This window comes from Pyrus communis, chromosome 8 (genome assembly GCF_041283825.1).
Source record: "Pyrus communis isolate YQ-2024b chromosome 8, ASM4128382v1, whole genome shotgun sequence".
Taxonomy (NCBI): Eukaryota; Viridiplantae; Streptophyta; class Magnoliopsida; order Rosales; family Rosaceae; genus Pyrus; species Pyrus communis.
This window is the reverse complement of record NC_142572.1, coordinates 18,550,023-18,571,506: the sequence shown is the minus strand read 5'-3', so window position 1 is coordinate 18,571,506 and position 21,484 is coordinate 18,550,023. Positions and strand designations below refer to the sequence as shown.

At 36.1% G+C, this 21,484-nt stretch overlaps 1 protein-coding gene across 3 annotated transcripts; it reads right to left on the bottom strand.

The window, feature by feature from the left end:
* Positions 1-9,239: 9,239 nt before the first annotated feature.
* LOC137717921 (calcium-transporting ATPase 3, endoplasmic reticulum-type) lies at positions 9,240-21,205 on the bottom strand. Of its 3 annotated transcripts, none has more exons than XR_015965448.1 (34): positions 21,016-21,205; positions 20,736-20,786; positions 20,570-20,603; positions 20,405-20,422; positions 19,569-19,705; positions 18,922-18,996; positions 18,512-18,557; positions 17,891-17,950; positions 17,723-17,803; positions 17,443-17,528; positions 17,188-17,289; positions 16,730-16,783; positions 16,548-16,649; positions 16,348-16,406; positions 16,108-16,252; positions 15,402-15,509; positions 15,023-15,175; positions 14,773-14,877; positions 13,957-14,153; positions 13,722-13,833; positions 13,443-13,541; positions 13,200-13,345; positions 12,993-13,050; positions 12,639-12,731; positions 12,124-12,174; positions 11,865-11,996; positions 11,641-11,742; positions 11,284-11,338; positions 10,760-10,860; positions 10,422-10,570; positions 10,150-10,255; positions 9,994-10,047; positions 9,846-9,894; positions 9,240-9,688 (listed from the first exon to the last, which is right to left on the bottom strand). XR_015965448.1 is itself a non-coding variant. In XM_068457425.2 (34 exons), the coding sequence occupies exons 1-34, from the start codon at positions 21,046-21,048 to the stop codon at positions 9,618-9,620; spliced, it is 3,009 nt and encodes a 1,002-aa protein (XP_068313526.2). In that variant the 5' UTR covers positions 21,049-21,199; the 3' UTR covers positions 9,240-9,617. The 3 variants fall into 3 exon arrangements, 2 of the variants coding, with proteins under 2 accessions (XP_068313526.2, XP_088554873.1); XM_068457425.2 differs by having other exon boundaries at positions 10,760-10,845; positions 21,016-21,199; XM_088698747.1 differs by lacking the exon at positions 14,773-14,877 and adding an exon at positions 14,914-14,938 and having other exon boundaries at positions 10,760-10,845; positions 13,957-14,140; positions 21,016-21,185.
* Positions 21,206-21,484: the final 279 nt, after the last annotated feature.

The following is a 21,484-nucleotide window of genomic DNA, read 5'->3' as shown; positions in this document are numbered from 1 at the left end:
GAAATAAAATACAATAATTAATAAATGATTCACCATGTAGAGATGCAAGCCATTGACAATTTGGTAATTTGATATATTTTCACAAAGTCATATCATATAATTTAAAGCTTTTGATAAACAAAATTTTATTTAATGTGCTGGAGCTTCTTGTGATGTCCAAATTATTCTTGTGAAGTGAACAAATCAATTATTAATAAAAATTTAAAATTTGTTAAATACATGAAACTATTTCTACATCAAATATTATTATTTTTTACGAAAAGAAGAAATATATACAAACATTACTTAAATATTACACATCTTGCGTTTTTAGGCGTATGTGTACTAATTAAATTTACATAATCTAATTTTTCAACCAATTCTTTTTCAATTGATCAAATAGCTAATCCATTTTGTGACATAGTTGATTGAAGATAAGATTTGAACAACTTTAATTTTGAAAAACTTCTTTATAGATCGAGAGACAATTGTAATTGGTATGGTTAACAAAATTCTATAAGCAAACACTCAAAGACTCAAAGTCTGTAAACTTCTTATTTGAACAAAAATAACATTGTAATCTGAATGTAGATATATAATAAATAAAAATTGGGGGGCCTCCGAGTAAGAGCCCTAGGCGGCCCACCTACTCTCTTAGGCCATCTCCAACCGAAGGAGGGCCAAAGGGCCATGTTTAGCCCTATAGCAGGCCATATTTTATATCATCTCCAACCAAGTGGGCCAAAGAGCCACAGATCAAACATAACCCCTCAATAATTTATTATTTTAATTGAATTAATATAGTTAATTAAATTAAACTACCATATTAAAATAAAGTTTTCAGACATATTTTGAGTGCCACTTGCCACAATAACAAAGAAAGCGTGGTATTGTTGCACTTGCCACAAAGTCAAGCTTGACATTCTAACGTCGAAGGGCTGACTGGCTGGCTAGAAATGGCTAGCCCGCTGGCCTGATTTGGGGGGTTTTGGCCTGGTGGGGGTCACAAGCTTTTGGCCTAGCCCTTAGTTGGAGACGGTTTTCGTGTCATTCCGAGTTATTTTTAACCTTATGGCTATTTGACCAGGTCAGTTGGAGATGACCTAACTACCCTTAAAGCTAGCCCTGCATGTGTTGCCAAATCAGTGATGGTTTGTAATCGAAGAGGATGCCGGATCAATGATGGTTGCGATCACTGGAGCCTACCCTTCCCATTTGCGGCGCCAAGCCAATACAAGCTCATCACTTAGCCTACTACGCCCTTCATATTGGTTGCTTTTGTTGCTGATTTGAGGATCCTCCGGACCTCATCTCTAACTTGTAATTAGAGGACTGTTGTAATTAAGTTGACACTATTGTTTGTAGCTACTTTGTTTTATACGGATTCTTCAATCTTCTATGAAAGCTACCGTTTCTCTTAAAAAAATGTGTTGCAACTTGCGATAAACAAAATTGTAGGGATATTATTGTAAAAGGCTAGGGAGAATGCGTAACATGCTAAAGATGCAAGTAATTTTGTCTATCTTAAAATTCAATTAATTATATTACACGTATAATCAATCAACTATAGATTCTTATCAATTGTGGATGAGTACCATCTGTTGAAGAATGCGAGAAAATACATTATACATAACTTGACCAAACAAAATACAATAAATAATAAATGATTCACCATGTAGGGAGTCACTCATTCGTCATTTGAAATCTTGACACCAAATTATTAGTATTTCAATTCCGTACAAAATAGGATGAATGGTAACTTAAAATTTTTAAATAGATGACGTAAGTAATTTTCTTTTCATTTAATTTAATCAAAATATTCAGTTAACTACTATGCACGATGTATTATAATACACGTAGTTGACAAATTTATATTATAACAGTATCGTAATAGAATGTCGGTCATACCAGATACATAATAGTACATATATACGATATTCAAATTCCAAACCATCCCAACACACAAAGACAAACCTAATAAAAAAAAAAGAGAGATTCAAAGATAACCTTTCATCACTTATATTTAAACATTATGCTGCCTAAACATGACGTAGAAATGCAAGCCATTGACAATTTGATAATTTGATATATTTTACAAATATCATATCATTTTAAGCTTTTGATAAACCAAAATTTAATCTAATGTGCTGGAGCTTTCTTGTGATGTCCACTTTATTCTTGTGAGGTGGACAAATCACTAAGCGCCACGTAGGTTCAGAAAAATTCTGTGGGCTTTTGGCCCCAGCATCATTGCAGTCTTTTTGGACTTTACTCCAGTTTTGGGCCCATAGCTTTGAGGTGGCAATTCGTGCACAATGGTCGGCTTTTTCACTCTATAAACGAATTCCACACAAATACGACTAAGGTTAATTTATGGTTGTTAATTAGTTTAATACGATATTACTAATTAGTTTACTGGTCACAAATAAAATAAAGTAAATGTTCACGTCAACTAAAAGAGTTAAACTTGTCATTTAAAAAAGGAGAGTAAAACTTGTCATTTTAACGTGAACTTAAATGAGTAATCTCTGTATTGTTTTACTTTTATCAAATTTCCGGATATGTATGTTGTATTGATTATCAAGGATCAATGAGATGCATGACTATTAAGTGTCAATTGTTTGTTGTGGTCTATTTTATTTGACAAGGTTAGGTTGGCCGGCGACAAGGAGAAGAGAGAGTGAGAGAGATATATTTGTAGAATTGTAGGAGAATGTGTGTTGTTATCGCTCCTACATTGTGCCCTTATTTATAGTAGTAAAATGAGAGAAGATATTCCTTCATCCCCAAGGAATACAAGATACAATAGGAAATGATAACTAGAATCAAATATAATATAGGATTTACACAATCACACTTAAGCTAGGAATGTTTACAACACTCCCCCTTGAGTGTGTAAATACTTAAGGTAGATTCAGCATCATGCAGAAGTTGAGGAAGTCGACACGTCGACATTGTTTCTAAGGAACAACGCTTATTCTCAATAAGGTAGGAACTTGCATAAGTAGTAAATCTCACTAAAAAAACCCTAAAGCTATGGCAAAAACCTGAGTAGGGACAAAATCCATAATCTAAGGAAAAATGCGTGAGAAATGCAAAGTCAAAATAAACGTCTACAAGATGTCATCAGGGCTTTGGCATACAAACCCAAATCCAAGTTTTGGTTTTAGATTGGTCCGTGAAGAACCAAAGCCCAAAGGGCTATGTTGTTGGACCAAAAGAACAGCCCATCACATGCAGGGTGTGCTTTGCCGGGGAAGAACGCCATAATTAGTTGACGGCGTTTCCAAGTCGGGGCAAGCCATGGTTCGTCGGAAAGGAGATCTCAACGTCGGGGGAGAGAGAGCCGAATGAATTCAAGCAAAACAACCCATGAAAGTCTTTTGGAATTTCGAGAAATCGTTGGCAAAAACGATGAGGTTGTCTAGATTGCACGATTGCAAGTCGTGTTTCGTCGGAAAAATTGACGTGGGAGACTTGGGCTTCAGGCTGTGGGTCGGGATGGTGGTGCATCAAACGCACCGTTTTGGTCTAAGGCTTGCGACCGGGGTTCGATTTTTGGGTTGGGCTCGCCAAGCTGTCGTAGGCTACTGGCCTGGTGTTGGTGGCTTGCACAGTATGGCCCATCACCATGGATTGGGTAGTGCAGGGTGCGGGTTCAAATGACCCTAGGTTTCCCAATTGCAAATTTTTTATTTATTTAATTCAATTCAAAGCATATTCAATTCAATAATATAATGCATGTATATATTTTTGATGCAATTCATGGCAAATATCAAATTCACATAATTCAACAATTATGAATATAATGCACACACAATTTATGTAGAATCTAATATTCGAAAACATAAAGTTGGGTCATGCATTATGGTGAATGTTCATGCTATCAGGGCTGCAAAAATATTGAGATAAAAACCATTGTTTTGAAATAACCTGATTGCGTGGTGATATGGATGAACTGGTTTGATGTAGAAAAATTCTTCAATGTCAAATTCCTAAGTGTAGCGGTTGGAGCGTGCTGATGACGTGTTGTGGTCTATTTTATCTGACAAGGTTAAGGTGGCGGCAGTGGCCGGTGGCAAGGAGAAGAGAGAGTGAGAAAGATGTGTTTGTAGAATTGTAGGGGAATGTGTGTTGTTATCCCTCCTACATTGTGCCTTTATTTATAGTAGTAAAATTAGAGAAGATATTCCTTCATCCCCAAGGAATACAAGATACAATAAGAAAGGATAACTATAATCAAATCTAATCCAAGATTTACACAATCACATTTTAACTAGGAATGTTTACAACATCAATTTGAAAATTATTTCAATCTTTAGTTTTTAATTTTTATAGAGGTTTGAAAAATATGATATTTTAAAACTGAAAATTGAAAGCCAAATTATGAAACCTCACACAAGTAGGAATTGTTTGATAATCATTTCGTTTTTAATTTTTAATTAATTTATTTTTTAATTGAAAAGTCGTTTAGTACATACTTTATGTTTTCCGTTTTTCAAAATTAAACTTTCTCTATCTTTCTCCCTCTCTTCTTTTTGGGCCACCCTTATCATTTTCTCCGTCTATCATTAACTTGTGTGGGATGCAAGCTTGATGAATCTTGTCGAATGTATTTTAAAATTTATGAATTAATTATTTGTATATAATTCACGTAGCATTGTATGATTGGATTGGTAGGACCACTCGTGAGTCAGTGTGCTCAAGTGAATTTGAATGAGTAATCTCTATATTGTTTTAATTTTATCAAATTTCCGGATATGTATGTTGTATTGATTATCAAGGATCAATGAGCTGCATGACTATTAAGTGTCAATTTGATAATTATTTCAATTTTTAGTTTTTAATTCTTATAGAGTTTTGAAAAATATGAAATTTGAAAATTGAAAGATAAATTATGAAACCTCACACAAGTAGGAATTGTTTGATAATCATTTAATTTTTAATTTTATTTATTTTTAATTGAAAAGTTGTTTCGTAAATTCTTTATGTTTTCCGTTTTTCATAAATAAACTTTCTCTGTCTTTCCCCCTCTCTTCTTTTTGGGTCATCTTTATCATTTTCTCAGTCTATCATTAACTCATGTGGGATGCAAGTTTGATGAATCTTGTCGAATGTATTTTAAAATTCATGAATTAATTATTTGTATATAATTCACGTAGCATTGTATGATTGGATTGGTAGGACCACTCGTGAGTCAGTGTGCTCAAGTGAATTTGAATGAGTAATCTCTATATTGTTTTAATTTTATCAAATTTCCGGATATGTATGTTGTATTGATTATCAAGGATCAATGAGCTGCATGACTATTAAGTGTCAATTTGATAATTATTTCAATTTTTAGTTTTTAATTCTTATAGAGTTTTGAAAAATATGAAATTTGAAAATTGAAAGATAAATTATGAAACCTCACACAAGTAGGAATTGTTTGATAATCATTTAATTTTTAATTTTATTTATTTTTAATTGAAAAGTTGTTTCGTAAATTCTTTATGTTTTCCGTTTTTCATAAATAAACTTTCTCTGTCTTTCCCCCTCTCTTCTTTTTGGGTCATCTTTATCATTTTCTCAGTCTATCATTAACTCATGTGGGATGCAAGTTTGATGAATCTTGTCGAATGTATTTTAAAATTCATGAATTAATTATTTGTATATAATTCACATAACATTGTATGATTGGATTGGTAGGACCACTCGTGAGTCAATGTGCTCACATCAATTTAAATGAGTAATCTCTATATCGTTTTAATTTGATCAAATTTCCTGATATGTATGTTGTATTGATTATCAAGGATCAATGAGCTGCATGACTATTAAGTGTCAATTTGACAATTATTTCAATTTTTATAGAGTTTATTTACTTTTTTATTTTTTTATTTTTTTTATTTTGTGGTAATAAGTTTTATAGAGTTTTGAAAAATATGAAATTTGAAAACTGAAGGACAAATTATGAAACCTCACACAAGTAGGAATTGACACACCTCGACCAAGATCAGGGCGTGCTGGCCATCACACGAAGGTGACGTAACCATGTGCACGTGCGGAAGCTAATAGAGTAGTAACATAAAAGTACGAATGATTAAAAACTAGCATACAAAAGTACTAAAACAAGTGCTAGTAAAAGTGAGATACAAAGTCAGAGCAAGACTACAACAGTCCAAAAGAGAAGTTGCGACATAAGTACACCCGAAGGTGACCCTACGCTGGTGAGTATCTGTCAGAAATGCCGGACAAGCCCTCTGGGAAACCACCGAAACTGCTAATCAACTAGAACCTGGAGGGGCGCAAAACAAAAGCGTGAGTGGGCAAAAACAAAGCTTTTCAAAAACCATTTCAAAAACAAGATTCTAACCCCTCGCCGTAAAACCTGTATACTTCCCAGAAAATGAACATATGTACGTATGTATATAGATATGCCAATCATGCTCAAGAATATGCCATGTCGAAACCTCAGAATGAAATGCAAGTGCTCAGGTATAAATCATATCAATAACATATAATCTGGCAGCCGGAGTCACCTAACGTGACCTGTACGGCTGCATATAGAGCTCAAATCTCAAACTCAATAACTGAACCTGCCCACGAGTCGGAACCACCTAAAGTGGTCTGTACGACAGGCCTGGGTGTAATATATATGTACGCTCTAGTGCTATGATCACGTGAAGACTGTGCGAATAATTGCGGGTCACCTACGAGTCGGAACCACCTAAAGTGGTTTGTACGATAGGATTGTGCACCTAACTTGGATCCAAGCTGAGCGTCTGGTGCGGGAGGTGAACATCACGTGAAGGACTGTGCCCTACTCTGGGCGAGAGCACTAATATCGGGGGTGCAGGTTATGAGCTCTCTAAGCATCTCAAACTACTACTGAATATAAACATGCATACCACTTATCTGGCACTTACCTGTGCGTCCACGGCACCCAATACGCATATATAAATGTATGCCACTACTAATGTATGTGATGATGCATAAACAATAATAATATGGTGCATGGCATAACATAAATAACCCTTTTTAATCAATTTCTGGGAATATAAATGTATATAGGTATATACGGAAAACAAAAGCCCACTCACTGATAAGTGGAAGGGTCGTAGCCCCCCTGCCTCGAGTGCGAACGCTCGTCCTCGGGGTACGTGTCACCTATATGTGAAATAACTATAAAAACGTTAACTTTAAAGCACATAACCTAACTTTCGTAATAACTTCTCATACATTGCTCAAAATGGACAAATGAATATACCAACGTGCTCTACACAACCTCAGGATCACAACCATATTTTTAGAAAAAATTTCCTCCGCCGCACGCACCCCCACGCGCCGGCCACGCGCAGGCACGTGCGGTGCACACGGACGGCGTCAACTGACGCCGTGAGGAATATTCCGTTATTTCTAACGGATTCCGTCAACGGCGTCAGGAATATTCCGTCACCTTCTCCGGCGAGCCTCCGGCGACGTCGCCGGCGCCGGAAAACTGGAAAAACTTCAAACTTTGTTTTCTCACTCATTTCTCAACCATTTTTCATGATTCAAACGCCAAAATGAAGCTTATGACTAGTAGAATCACGATATACTACTTTTAAAGGCTAAAAACCACGGGATCATACCTGTCTCCAAACTCGAAAATCGGCCAACTTCGAACCAAGCTATTTCGACGTCCAAATTTGTCCAATGAAGCACTCCGAGGCTCCTTGGGACCTCACTAAGACATCTACGAGCTTCAAAATTCCAAAAACGTGCTAGATTAAGGTTTGCATGAACAGTACACAAATCGGAGCTCGTGAAATCGACGTGAAAACGTCGGAGTTCTTACCTGAAAATGGTACGATCGTGCTCCTCTCAGCCTCACGAGTCCAATGGTGTAGTTGGTTCCCTCGATCTACTAAGGTTTGGGTGAGTTGTGTGTTGTCCGTACGTTTATGGTGAGTGGGAAGGGAAAGGGAACTCGGGAGAGAGAGAGAGATAGGGAAAGACAGAGAAAGGGCAGAGAGAGACAGTGAGTGTGCATGTGTGTGTGTGGCCCAACACATGCCACACCACACAAAACCACCAAACGACAAAACGAAACGAACTAGGGGTAGAAAAGTCATTTCACTAGTACATTTTAATAATCCCGGGACGGGATGTCACAGGAATTGTTTGATAATCATTTCGTTTTTAATTTTTAATTTTATTTGTTTTTAATTGAAAAGTCATTTAGTAAATATTTTATGTTTTCTGTTTTTCAAAAACAAACTTTCTCTGTCTTTTCCCCTCTCTTCTTTTTGGGCCACCCTTATCATTTTCTCTGTCTATCATTAACTTGTGTGGGATGCGAGCTTGATGAATCTTGTCGAATGTATTTTAAAATTCATGAATTAATTATTTGCATATAATTCACGTAGCATTACATGATTGGATTGGTAGGACCACTCGTGAGCCACGTGAGCACATTCACGGAAAATTTGAGAAAGGACGTTGATATGCAGCATTCAAATACAAGGACCACATCATCCATTTTTTTGTTTTCTTATGTTCATTTTTGGTATTTAATAAAACATTTATTATTCCGAAAAATAAAAAGTAAAAATAGGTTAATTTTATTTTACACCAAAGTTTTGGGGGTTATTTGCAAAATGAGTTATGATATTTTATTTTTTGCATATCACACCACGTGGTTTCAGTATTGAGTTATGAGATTTTATTTTCAGCGTCTAATTGGCAATTTTATTTTTTAAGTTATTAACTTTTTAACACACATATCCCACCATTTGTATAGTGACACATGGTGTACTATCTCGTTTTTCGATCATACTGAAAAATCTCTCCCACATTTTAAGTACACGTTGACCACCGATTTCAATGTTAGTATTTTAGTCTTTAAATCATTTTATGAAATTAACAGTCAAGCTTAAAATGTGGATCCAATATATGCTACATAAGCATTAATGTTTAATCAGATGCTGAAATTAACTGTTACTAAATTAATGCAATTAAAAAACCACGTGATGTAATACTCACATATTAATTAAAACTACCCATTTTACAAATGAGACCCCGAACGAACCTTATGGCGTAAAATGCGGTTAAACCAGAAAGAAAAACTAGGTCAATTTTAACATCGCTAACGCTATGGCGGGTCAATTTTGAAGCGTGTTTTCCCTAGGTCTGCGAAGCCCTTCACGTACGGAAGGTTCAAGAATTGACTGGATTTCAATTATTTAACGGTATTTATTTCAAAAATAAATTATTACTTGTGCGAGAAAACGACATCCACATTGAACACAGATAGTCCATAATATGGTCGTATAAGGACGAAAACTACGTCACGACGAGAATTTCAACATATATGTCTAAGTTACCGGATACAAGACCCGAATGAACAAATGGGACATCTTTGCTATCTCTTGCCGGACTTTTCCTTTCAGTTCATTTGACAACGTTTTCCGGCATACATATTTCTTGTACAGAATGGGATACTCAATACTTCTGCGACGTTTTTCGCTCCTCTATTTCGAGTAAGTATGCAAACAAGTGAGTTGCCATCGGGAATGCGCAGTTGCTCGTTTGTGTTGAAGGATGACATAGTCTTCAGACGAAATTTGTCTCCCCAGTTTAGGTGTCTCAAAAAATTTGGAACACATAAAGCTCCGTTTCTATTTGTCACGTGATTCCCTTTTTGGCAGAAAATCAGGCCGCCTCCACCGGAGATTGAACCACCGTGTGCCTACAAGAGGAGTAACAGCCAGCAAAATCTATGAGACAACAGTATTGTTATTCGAATCCAATCTGAGCTAACATAAGTCATACATGTTATAGACAAGGAGATAAACGCATTTTGCGGAAATAAAAATGACAATACTTCGAAAAGCAAAGATGATTACCAGTAGAACTTCTTGAGAAGAATTTTAGCACTTCATCGATGATAACAACCTAAAATCAGATCACGATCGAAAGCTTGAATGAGCATTGACAAAGAGTATTAAAAAACAGGAGTCAAAACATAGGAGATCTGAAAGATAAACCACATACGGGAAATGAAAGGTATAGCACAACAATCCAGTCGGCCCAAGATAACGGTGTAACCTACAGCACAAAATATTACATTTACGGGACCATTAGTAATGTTCATTTACATAAAAACAATAAAAGAAACTGCCAAACACGAGCAGGTATAAGACTACTTACGGAGAAAAGAATAGAGAGTGGATGGACGTATAATATTAGTACGTGAAGGATCATCGTTAGAATAATTGAACCAACAAGCCACAAGTTACTCCATGGAGGGATAACACTGGAAACCAGAGAAAGTCAGTGCTAAAGTCAGTCTAGTTTCCAACCAAAAATGTCGAACTGAAATAACTTAGTCATTAGAAATAAACTGGAATTTGAGTTGGGGCAAAGTAGTAACTTAAATTTTAAAAGTAAATTGTAGTATTAATATCTACGTATATGCTTACACAAGAGACTGATTTTCGCTGAGATTATTCAAGGCGTTAAACATTTCAACAACTACAAGCACAGTCATGGATACAGTTGATGGATGGCGATCATCAAATATACTGCATGGATAAGTTGTCTCCCTCGTTGAGCATGAGTCAAAATTCATCTGGAATGAAATAACAAAAAAGGTGAAAACCAGCAGTTTATACATAACGGAGGATGTTATAAGTGTCTAGTCTACAGACATTTCCATGTAAGTAACAATTAAACGTATGTCATAAAATGTGTAGAAACCAGTAAACAAGCGGACGATGATTTTAGCAAGTACAGAATTTCAGAGCCTGTATGATCTTACCAATTCAGAATATGGCAGTTGAGGACCGCTATCAGAGTAAACAAACCACCATATAAATCCCGCAACCGTGGCAAGCCCAACATAAGCTGCAATTCATAAACCTTCATTTGATTTGCATGAGGAAAATAAACAAGCGCTAAATCTTGACACAAAAAATCCTAAACAAATAGGATCAATCATGTTATATTCAATAAATGGCTTCATGTTATGGCTTAAGTTTTTTACTAATTGGCAGCACCAATTCTGGACAGTCCTTTTCTCTATCGATACATAATGGAAAAGGAGTGCAACCAAAGCAGGGATCAAAAGGCCATTCAGCAAGTAATGCCAATTCATTTGTTTAAATATAAGCTTATGAAAGAGAGATTAAATGACTTACTATTATGAGGCTTAACATTGCTTCATATTGAAAAAATAACGTAAAAGGGATGCACTACAATGCTTTACAGCTTTTAATTATAGATAAACTAGTACATGTGGGATTAATTTCACTGGGAACCATATTTAATGGGAACTATGCATACCTCCAATTACCAAATAACGAAAAAACAGCCATCCAGAAACAACTGCTTCATTGACCTGTACACATATAGAAGTTAGAGTGACGTTATGCTAAAACTAGAACTTTTTTGAACCACAGAAAGACTAGTTTTATGAGATTAAGATAACATCAATAATGGATGAAACACACATATGGCCTAGTGAAACAAAATAAATGTCCGAACTTGTCCTTGATATTTATCTCTAATAATCTCCATAGAAAAAAACTCAACGCCATTTCTCATTCAGCCACTTTTAGGCAACTAGTGTTAAAGACATATAAAAGGAGGAAAAGAAAGAACAAATCAGAATACTGATGGAAGAATTAATTAATACAATACCTTTCGAGGTTTAGCCTTCATCACATCAGAATCTTGCTTATTAAAACCAATAGCAGTGGCAGGCAATCCATCAGTAACTAAGTTGACCCAGAGCAACTGGACCTGGAAATATTTTTCATGAAAGTTTCAAGGACATGAAAGTAAAAGAAGCAGAAGACATTACTGTTCTCGAATAGAATGAGTTGGAAAATGAAATATCATAATTCGCACGTAAAAGAACTCACAGGGGCTAGGGTATCAGGTATGCCAAGTACAGCTGCCACAAATATACAAACTACTTCGCCAATATTTGAAGAGATCATATATCTGATAAATTGCTTCGTGTTATTGTATATGGCCCTTCCCTCTGCAACAGCCTGCCAAGAATTAACCACTAATAAAGCTAAATGGAACAGGCATATACGTAAAAGTCCTCATTGACTAGTAGAAATACAATACTAGCCAAAATAATATAAAAATGAAAATGGAGAAAGAAAGGCTTACTGCAACAATAGTAGCAAAATTGTCATCTGCCAAAACCATATCTGAAGCACTCTGATAAGGGCAAAAATAACAGCGGTGAGAAGAGTAAAGTAAAACTACAATGTGGTGATAAAACCAAGAATGGCTCTAGGAACCAAATAGTATAGAAGTTGATTTCGCAATGGCAAGGGTGAAAACAATATGTATCCTGGGCTTCATTGGTGAAAGAGTGCATTTACATGCTATTGCCTTTAATTATATATGGGCTGGAGCTTTTAAGTGCATACATGTGTTTGGATGCAGATATGACTTCAAAATAAGAATGAAATGATAATTGAAAAGAGGCCACTTACTAACGGCCTCTTCACCTAGTGATATAGGTACTCAGTAACTTTAGTTTGAAGACTGCAACAGGCATCGGGCACTATCACACTGTTAAGGTGGCCTCAGACAGTGCAAACAGTGCAAGGAACGTGGTTTAAGCTTCTCACTAAAAAGGAAAGCTCTTTACTAATTAGCGTGCAAAAAATGAGTACCTTGGCAACGGCTGTTCCTGAACCCATGGCAATTCCAATATCTGCCTTTTTTAGTGCAGGTGCATCATTAACACCATCACCAGTCATTGCAACCTAACAAGCACACCAAAGATTCAGGAAAGTCCACAGAAGAGCATGCACAGTGAGCACGAAAAAGATTAATCTAGAGTTTCATGACTAGTGCCACTAGCGTTGTTCTCACATCAATCATTTGTACCCTCAACTCATATCCTCAAAGGAATAAGTTTCTTTTACAAATTTTAATAGAGCAAACATCGATTCCTAGGCTAAAATGAAGGTATTGCATCGATATATTGATTCAGTGTCCAGTGATAAGGCTATAGAGGGGTGTACCACTTCGTTCTGGTTTCGCAAGGCCTCAACCAGCATCCTTTTATGAGAAGGTTCAACTCTAAACAAACCAAAGAAAAAAGCACACTTACTCAAGATATTGAAAGAGAAAATTTGACAAAAAGATGATTAAAAAAGATGGAACACATGGCAAATTCATAATCTTGCATAGAAAATTGACAAGATACAGCATGGATGCAACCAGTATACCTGGTGAATAGTGCCATGCGTTGCAATGCCAGCGTTTTCTGCATTGCTGGTAATTCTTCAAACTCAGTTGCAGTGTATGAGTGTCCAGCAAGATCTTCTAAGTGATCAAAAGCCCCTATCTTGCGGCAAAGTGATTCAGCTGTTGACTGAAATCATGCCCAAATCAGCCGGAGTGTTCTAACCATGTATGTGGATATATACATGTGCATAAGCATACATCCATGCATAAAAGGATAGACCTACCTTGTTGTCCCCGGTTACAACTATAACTCGTATGCCAGCAGTCATGCATGAAAGCATAGCATTTCTCACTTCTTCTCTTGGTGGATCAAGCATTCCGATCTTCAAAAGAAACAAAGTAAGAAAAATGTATACGACATTAATAAATTATAACAGAGCTAATGAACATCAGGACAACGTCCATTTCTTGCAAAATAAAAAATTAAAATCACGATTAAGTACAGTAGCAAGTATTTGGCACAGCAACCAAACTTGACTTTATATTTTGAAAAGAAAGCATACCAACCCAATGAATGTGAGATCCTTCTCATCATTATGGGAGAGACTCCGTAGACCCATGGGCATCCGCTTGAAGGCCAGGGCCAAGCATCTTAGTGTTTCCTTTCCTGCAAAACTGTCCAAAAAATATGTATTGCAAACTCAAAAGAATTCTATGCTTGCCATTACAAGAATTTAGACAGGTTTGACTAGTAAGAATTTTAGGGCCACTAAGAGAGATGAAGAAAATATTCCTAACCTATGGAACCTTGATTCCAGCTCAGCCTGGATACTAGTGGTTAGTGGTATGGCAGAACCATCATCATTGCACAGAATACTGGTGCATCTAGAAATAATACTCTCTGGAGCACCTTTTGAAAACATAATTTGCAATTGGTTTCGGCTGCAAAGAACACTCATCATCTTCCGATCACGAGAAAAATCTGCAACAGAAATCTGCAAGCAATATATTAAACTAATAAGCAAAACAAATCTTACTGCAACAGAAATATGGCAGTTTAGAAACTTTTTTCCAATGTATTTCTTTTGTGTTTATTGAGTAAATAGTTCTACTGTTACTACTTATGACATTAAAGTAAAACTCAAAGGAAGACATAGATGCATAAGCACAAACACCAGCCAATGATTTGTAGCTAGAAATCAAGATACAGCCTAGTATTTTTAGCAGACGACAATAGAGGGCCAATAAAAAAATATACAGAGGTACACAAGAATACAAACCAACAAGTAGAAGCAATAACAAGTTAGTCCAAGTTGTTCGGTAAGGAGGTGAAACAGCATTAAAACATCATAATTCATCGGCAGATATTATTATGTCCAGATACATAAGAAAATGGTATATATTTCATATCATAAAAATATAATATAAATGTAGAAAAAATAATACCTAAAAGCATTAGAATATAAAAACTACAAACTGGATATTTGTAAACCATGCAGCATACATATTTATAAGCTATATTTTAATCTTGATCTATTAGTTTAACAATTTAATCTCTTTCTCCATTTGGGGCGGGGTGTGAGGGCACTGAGGGGGAGGGATCACAAGGCAAACCTTTTTAAAATGGTCCTCCCAGTAGCGATTACAGTAAGATGCACGTTCATGCTTGCTCAGCATATTCAGAGAAGAAGGCATAGAATCAAAGCCAGGAAGACCAATCTGTAAAGGAAAGAAAAAGAACTTACAAGTACAAACCTTGAATAACTGCATGACAAAAAAACTAGAGAAACGAAGGGGAAGATAGTGAGAATTGAAAACTTCAGTTATTAGCAAATGTTCAGACTGTATAAGTACATAAACGAACCTTCTCTGCAAGAACACGGAGGGCAACTTCAGTTGACTCGCCAATTTTTTCATAGTTACTCTTGTCAGGATTATATTGCAGGATAGACTCATTGCACAGTGCTGAACACATTGCTATGTGAAGAAGACAAGGAGACTGAGCTGGAAGTTCAAGCTGAAAAATAGAGAACACTTCAAATTGGTGCGGAACTAAAAAGGAGACCTGAATGAAGCATTTAAAAACTTATGCCAGGTCTCATTTATATAACCCCATCGTAATATTTCATGTGACACATTCAAATTTTGGGCAGTAGAAGGTATTGCAACTTCACATTCAAAGTTTTTCTATTTTTTATTTTTTTAACTCTTGTCAATATGCCAAAGATGCAAAAGTAAATTACCTGAAGCCCAGTACTGTCAAAAATTAAGCCCTCCGGCGCATATGTTGTTCCACTCACACTGTATTCAGAAATAACAGGAGCATGTTGTACAGTATGAAGCACACAAACCTGCAGAGATGAGAGTAGCAATGCGTGAAAAATCATTTGAGTGAAACATAATTGCGCCAAGCCAACAATTATAGTAAGTGAAGAAAGTTTGAAATTAACACTCCAAGATTTTAAATCAGACAGCCAGGCTGTTGTAACTTAGTTTCACACAGTTCTGTGAAACCTGGTGAGCAAAGTAATCTTTCAATTACACTGATGTCTTTGTAAAATGAACAAATACAATTGTACATGACTTCAAACATCTCATACACCAGAATTCATGTTGTCCTTCATGTTACATAACTCACAAATTCCTTGTCATTATCAGAAATGCCTATAAATATGCACATGAGCATGCACTTCTGTGCGTCTGCTTCCCCCACTGCATATGTATGCACATGTGTTGCATCCTTTGGAGGTAGGTTATTACAAGTTTCTACTGCAAGTAATATATAAAGACAATACAAAGGCACAAATCAATCAAATAAAAAACACATATGCCAATAAATCTAGGAAGTGACAATTTATGTTCCTTGCTATTTACAGGAATATAGGAAGTCAAAAAGATTAGAAAGGTCATATTCAACTGTTTACTATGGCAAGGTCTTTCGATAATCACCTTTGAGGCAGACATCATATTGGTTGTCAGTGTTCCGGTTTTGTCACTGCAGATTACTGTAGTGCAGCCTAAAGTCTCAACAGATGGCAAAGACCTTACAATGGCATTCAACCGAGCCATTCGTTTTGTCCCAAGAGCCAAACAACTAGAACCAAAACGAAGAAAGACCATGACAAAGAAAAGCATCAGACATCATATTATAACGTCTTTGTCATTTGATCTATACATTCAAGTACTAACGTTGTAACGACAGCTGGAAGTCCTTCAGGGATTGCTGCAACTGCAAGTGCGACTGCAATCTTAGTGGGCACAAGAAAATAGTTTGTAAACATTAAATCAGGAAAGATTAGTAAGAGCCATTATAAATCAGCCATTGAAACAGAAATGTGATGGAAAAAAGTTACAAGGAAAACGAAAACCTAAAAGAATTTTCTGTGTACCTTAAAGTAATGAATTGCACCACGCAAGAACCCACCATGAGCAGGGTCACGAAAGTGACCAATATTTACAATCCATACCAGTACACATATGCCAGCAATAACCTGAGAAAGCAATGAAAGTTAAGAAATGCATAATAAAGCATACTGGAGAGTAATGACCAAATAAAAACTTCGAGAGTTACCTTGGCCAAGAATGTACCAAATTCATCCAGCTTCTTTTTCAATGGCGTCACTTCCTGCAAACAGCCGTATAAATGAATAATCGGAAGTAAGCTCAGGTCATCTATATATAAACTACAAGTTCAACAAAGGATCTTTTCTTTCAAGCTTCTTTCATGTCAAGTTTTAGAAGAAAAAGTGAAGAAAGGACTTCATGAAGTAAAGATATTTCGAGTACTGTGCTCTATGTTGTGACTTCTTCCATTATTTCGCTACTGATTTTTCAAGTAGGAAGAGAGAACCATATAGATATGCAGAACCACACTTCTTCGAACTAGGCAGTAATGGCAGTACACAAACAGCTTTACTGTATCAATGCTAGAAAAATAATTAAAAATTCAAAGCAAGATTACAAGTTACTGAAATGGTAAGAGCACACAGATATAAACTACTGAAAAAAATCTGAATTTACAGTTCTTACATCTTCTGTTTGCAACATTGAATCGTGTATACCACCCATAGCAGTGTGTGTTCCAACTCCTACTACAACAGCTCTAGCCCTACCAGCCACGACTACTGTACCCTGAGGATCAAGATGTGCAGGACGTTGATCATTGCTTTGTAACATACAGAAATAGAAAACTTGATCAACCCATTCCCTCAAGTTTATAAAATAGGTAACTGGGCACATAGAAACTGGATCCAGCATATAGCTTTAAGAAACATAAAATTTTACCGAGAAAAGGATATTTGTCTTGTCTTGATATACAACATTTGTTGCAGTAGTGGACTCGAGCTCTTTTCCGACAGAGCAACTCTCACCTGCCATCACCAAACAAAAGTTCTCAAATAAATTGATCCAGCATGCACTCAATCATTATGAAGTCACAATTACAATACATACAATTTTAAAAGACAATAATTTTTACCAAAAAAAACAACAATAATGAAAAGTATCCATCAACAAAACAAATATCCATTTGATTTACTATATCCAGTACATAAAGCAGATATACCTGTAAGAATTGCCTGATCAACACGTAATTGATTACTTAGCATCTCAATCATTCTCATATCAGCTGGAATTTTGCCTCCCACTATACATTTGACCCAACCCAAAAGAAAAATCAAATCCAAGAGTAACCACAATATTAAACCAATTTTGCATGCTCAAAGCTACTTACCAGCCACTTCTACAATATCACCTGGGACAAGCTCTGTTGCTGGAAGTATGGAGAAGCAACCTGCAAGGAGTTACTTTTATGTCAACTTTTGAGTGGTAAAGGATGACACAATTTTATCAAGCAATTTGATATGATGCTCATAAGATTTTGTTGGTCAACCACTACTCCCAAAAGCTTAGGTTGTCCTTAGTTAGCAATTATATCCCTTTTCAAGCAAAATTAACAATGTTCCCTCAATTTCCCTTTTTTGTCCCCAAGATCCATCCAAGGAGTCACATTTAATCACAAAAGCAAAGCATCCAAAAAGAATCAACAATAATAAATATGTTTCACTATTCTCAGTCCTTCACAGACAGCTCAGCAGTGTGACTAGCCATGAAGGTCTCTTTTTTCAAACAAAGCTAGCTATATCACAAGCATAAGATCACACTGATGAGATCTCAACCAACACCGTCATAATAAAAGGGTGTACTACCTTACACTTCTTATGGTCTGATTTTTACAAATTAAGCTCTAGAATGAAAACCTTATACAAAAGAGGACTTAGAAACATGAAATCAAAACATCATAGTGCAAACAGCATTTAGCCCTGTCAAGTCACTTCCTAAATTAATTTTTTACCATTTCGCAGCACAGTTGCGATATCAGCTTGGTATGCACGTAGCTCCTACAATATCAAGGGTAAAAATAAGGAATCAGAACAAGTCAAAGCCGCAAGGACTGATTTAAGAATTTCCAGATTGAAAAGTAGGTTACCTAGGACTTCATGTATTAATCTTCTACAACGTGCAACAGAAAATAAAGACAAGCATTGTAAGAGGTAGACATGGGTACATGGGAAAGGGTGAGGATAAGTAGATTAACTCAAGTGTTAATGGCCAATCAACAAATTGAACATAACTTCAAGTTTTAGTAGAGAATGAACTTATAGAAAAAGGAAGCACGGTTCCCACATCCACTGATTTGGTAGTCTTTCAAGATGTTTTCTGATATTTATGCAAGTTCTGAAAGGCTATAAATATAAAAGTTACCTCAAGAGCCTTTTCTGCGTTTGTTTCTGTAATCACTCCTACTGCAGCATTTGCAGCCAATATCAAGAGAATAACCTGTGCCCCAATAATTTCAAGACAATAGAATCTTTATTAAGACCAAGTTGTATGCCGCGTGCTTAATCAACAACAGACGTAGAAAAGAGTTATAGTGAATCATAACATTCAAAGCCTTACTTGTAAAGTTTCAACAGCAACAAATTTTGAGCAAGATATATTTCAATACTTCAACAAAAAGACATGCATCAACGACTTAATAGTTGAAAAAAAAAATCAGAGAGAATAGCTGAGTGCAAATCAAACACGAAGGAATAAGAATCACATCCAGACATTGAAAATAAAAATATGAAGACAAAGAAAGCACAAGGACATGCATCTAGGCATCAATAACTAAACTAACAATCTTTTTTAGCCAGTCTAAAATAACAGTTTAACATGCATAGCATCTTTCCTTCTTTATTTTTAGGGAAACAAAAATTGTATTAAGGAAGAACATGCATACTATCTTTTTTCTTTTTTGGCTAGTAGATTACTCCTGAAAGGTGAATTCAACCCATGCTTTGAAAAATAATAAATAACAACAGTAATAAGCATTCAGTTTAGCAAAGCAGAAAAATATCACATCTTACAGAAGGCTCCAAAAAAGCTGTTAATCCCGTATCTCCATTAATCAAAGCCAGAACAAAAGAAACAAGCGCCGCAACAATCAAGATCTTTACAAGCAAATCATCAAATTGCTTCAAAACCAATTTCCAGAATGAAGCCCCTGCATATGAAATATAGATAGTTTTCAATACAGGCATGAAAATCACAATCTTGATATAGATAGATCCATACCAGTAGCATACTCCTAAAAAATGAATTCGAGTAAACAAATTTGTATTTAGACTCCCTAAAATTCTTCATTCTCACCAACCTCACCAAAACCAGCCACCTCTTCTAAAGGGATCATAACTGTGGTTTTCTACACTTTGTGAAATTGGGAGTATTAACAAATTATTGGCAGTACACAAGCCATTGGCCGCTAAAAGGCACATTCAAATAATGGTCTATAAGTACAACAACGAGAAAAACTAAGGGCTCGTTTGGATGTGCTTTTTAAATGACTGAAAGCACTTTTAGAGAAAATGTTTTTCAAAAGCACTTTAAGTGCTTTCTACAAGAAGCACCAGTTATGTCCTTCTTCCAGGAAGCACTTTAAGTGCTTTTCCAGGATTTATTAGCATTTTTACTAAGGATTGTTTCCAAAAATATTTTCATCAAAAGCGCTTTCAATCATTTTAAAAGCACATCCAAACGAGCTCTAATTTCAGGTGGAACTCGTGCTTCATTTAGTACAGGAAAGAGTAGGGGGATTTGAGAAGACATAAACAAAAATGTACTCGTGCAATCAATGAAAGAAACATCACGTTAACTTGCTTATGGGAGATGGATAGAGTAGGGGGAAAGGAAGTGGTTTACTTACTTTTCTCTTCCGGAAGCACTGCATACCATATTCCAAGCATGCACCAAAGAAGAAACCACATTAGAACTTGACAAATAATACCAAAACCAGCACTCTAGTCTGGAGGACAAAACAACCGAATTGGTGAACGAAGACGCACACACGCTGGGAGCAGAGAAAGCATACCATTTTTGCCGTAGAGTCTTGCATGTTGCGCAACCTGCGAACAACGTAACAATTCAAACCTCAAGAGTATATAAAACTAACTCCAAAACTGAATTAGAACTAAATAACCAATAAAACAGAACAAATTTCACAGCTTTCGCTCCGAAAGAAACAAACTTTACAATACCTGTGAGTCATTGAGGCCCTTCTTCGGGTCCACGCCGAAGAAATCCAACACCTAACCAATAACACACGGGCAAAACAATGAAGTAGTGAATTAATCAGTCACTGGAACCGAAAAACACCACATCTTCATGGAAATGCTGCAACAGAAGCTTCCAATTTCCAATGAATTCAATTCTTCCACCTCAAGATTCAAATTCTTTCATCTAAAAACACACGCACACACAGGAATTTGGAAGCTGGTAAAACCGATGGATTACTGGATTGGTGAATTACTAAATTACCTCGGTGACGGATCGAGCGTAAGCGTCCTCCATTGAAGGACGACGAAGAGCTTGGATTGGATCGGAGCCTGGAACCTCTTCTTCTTCAACTCTGTTTTCGTACCAGTCCACTGCAAGTAACGGGTGAGATCTGAACAGAAAGGGGAAATTTTGGAGCGAGACGTTATGTTTAAGCAACGTCGTCGTTTTGGGTTGTGGCCTTTATGTTTCGTAATTCGTAAAGTAAAGGCTTTTGATTGGGCCGACTTTCGGATCTGGATCTTGGCCCATATGAAATAAATGGTGATTATCAAGTGGATTGACCCTTTGGTGGAGAGTAAAATTATTTATGTTGATCTTCTAGTTGGATTTTTTTTTTTGGTTAGGGATCCCATTTTTCGAAACTGCATAATCTCAAATTTTTGGTGTTTTATGACTAACTAAGTTTGAATATTATTGACAAACGATTGGATGAAATTTGATATGCAAA

Excerpts from the sequence above, each read along its gene's own strand:
- LOC137717921 (XM_068457425.2), bottom strand. The coding sequence starts at position 21,048 with ATGGAGGACGCTTACGCTCGATCCGTCACCGAG. Across the intron at positions 17,529-17,722 it reads TGATCAGGCAATTCTTACAG|GTGAGAGTTGCTCTGTCGGA; the intron begins GTATATCTGCTT and ends TGGTGATGGCAG. Across the intron at positions 10,571-10,759 it reads AACTGCCATATTCTGAATTG|ATGAATTTTGACTCATGCTC; the intron begins GTAAGATCATAC and ends ATTTCATTCCAG.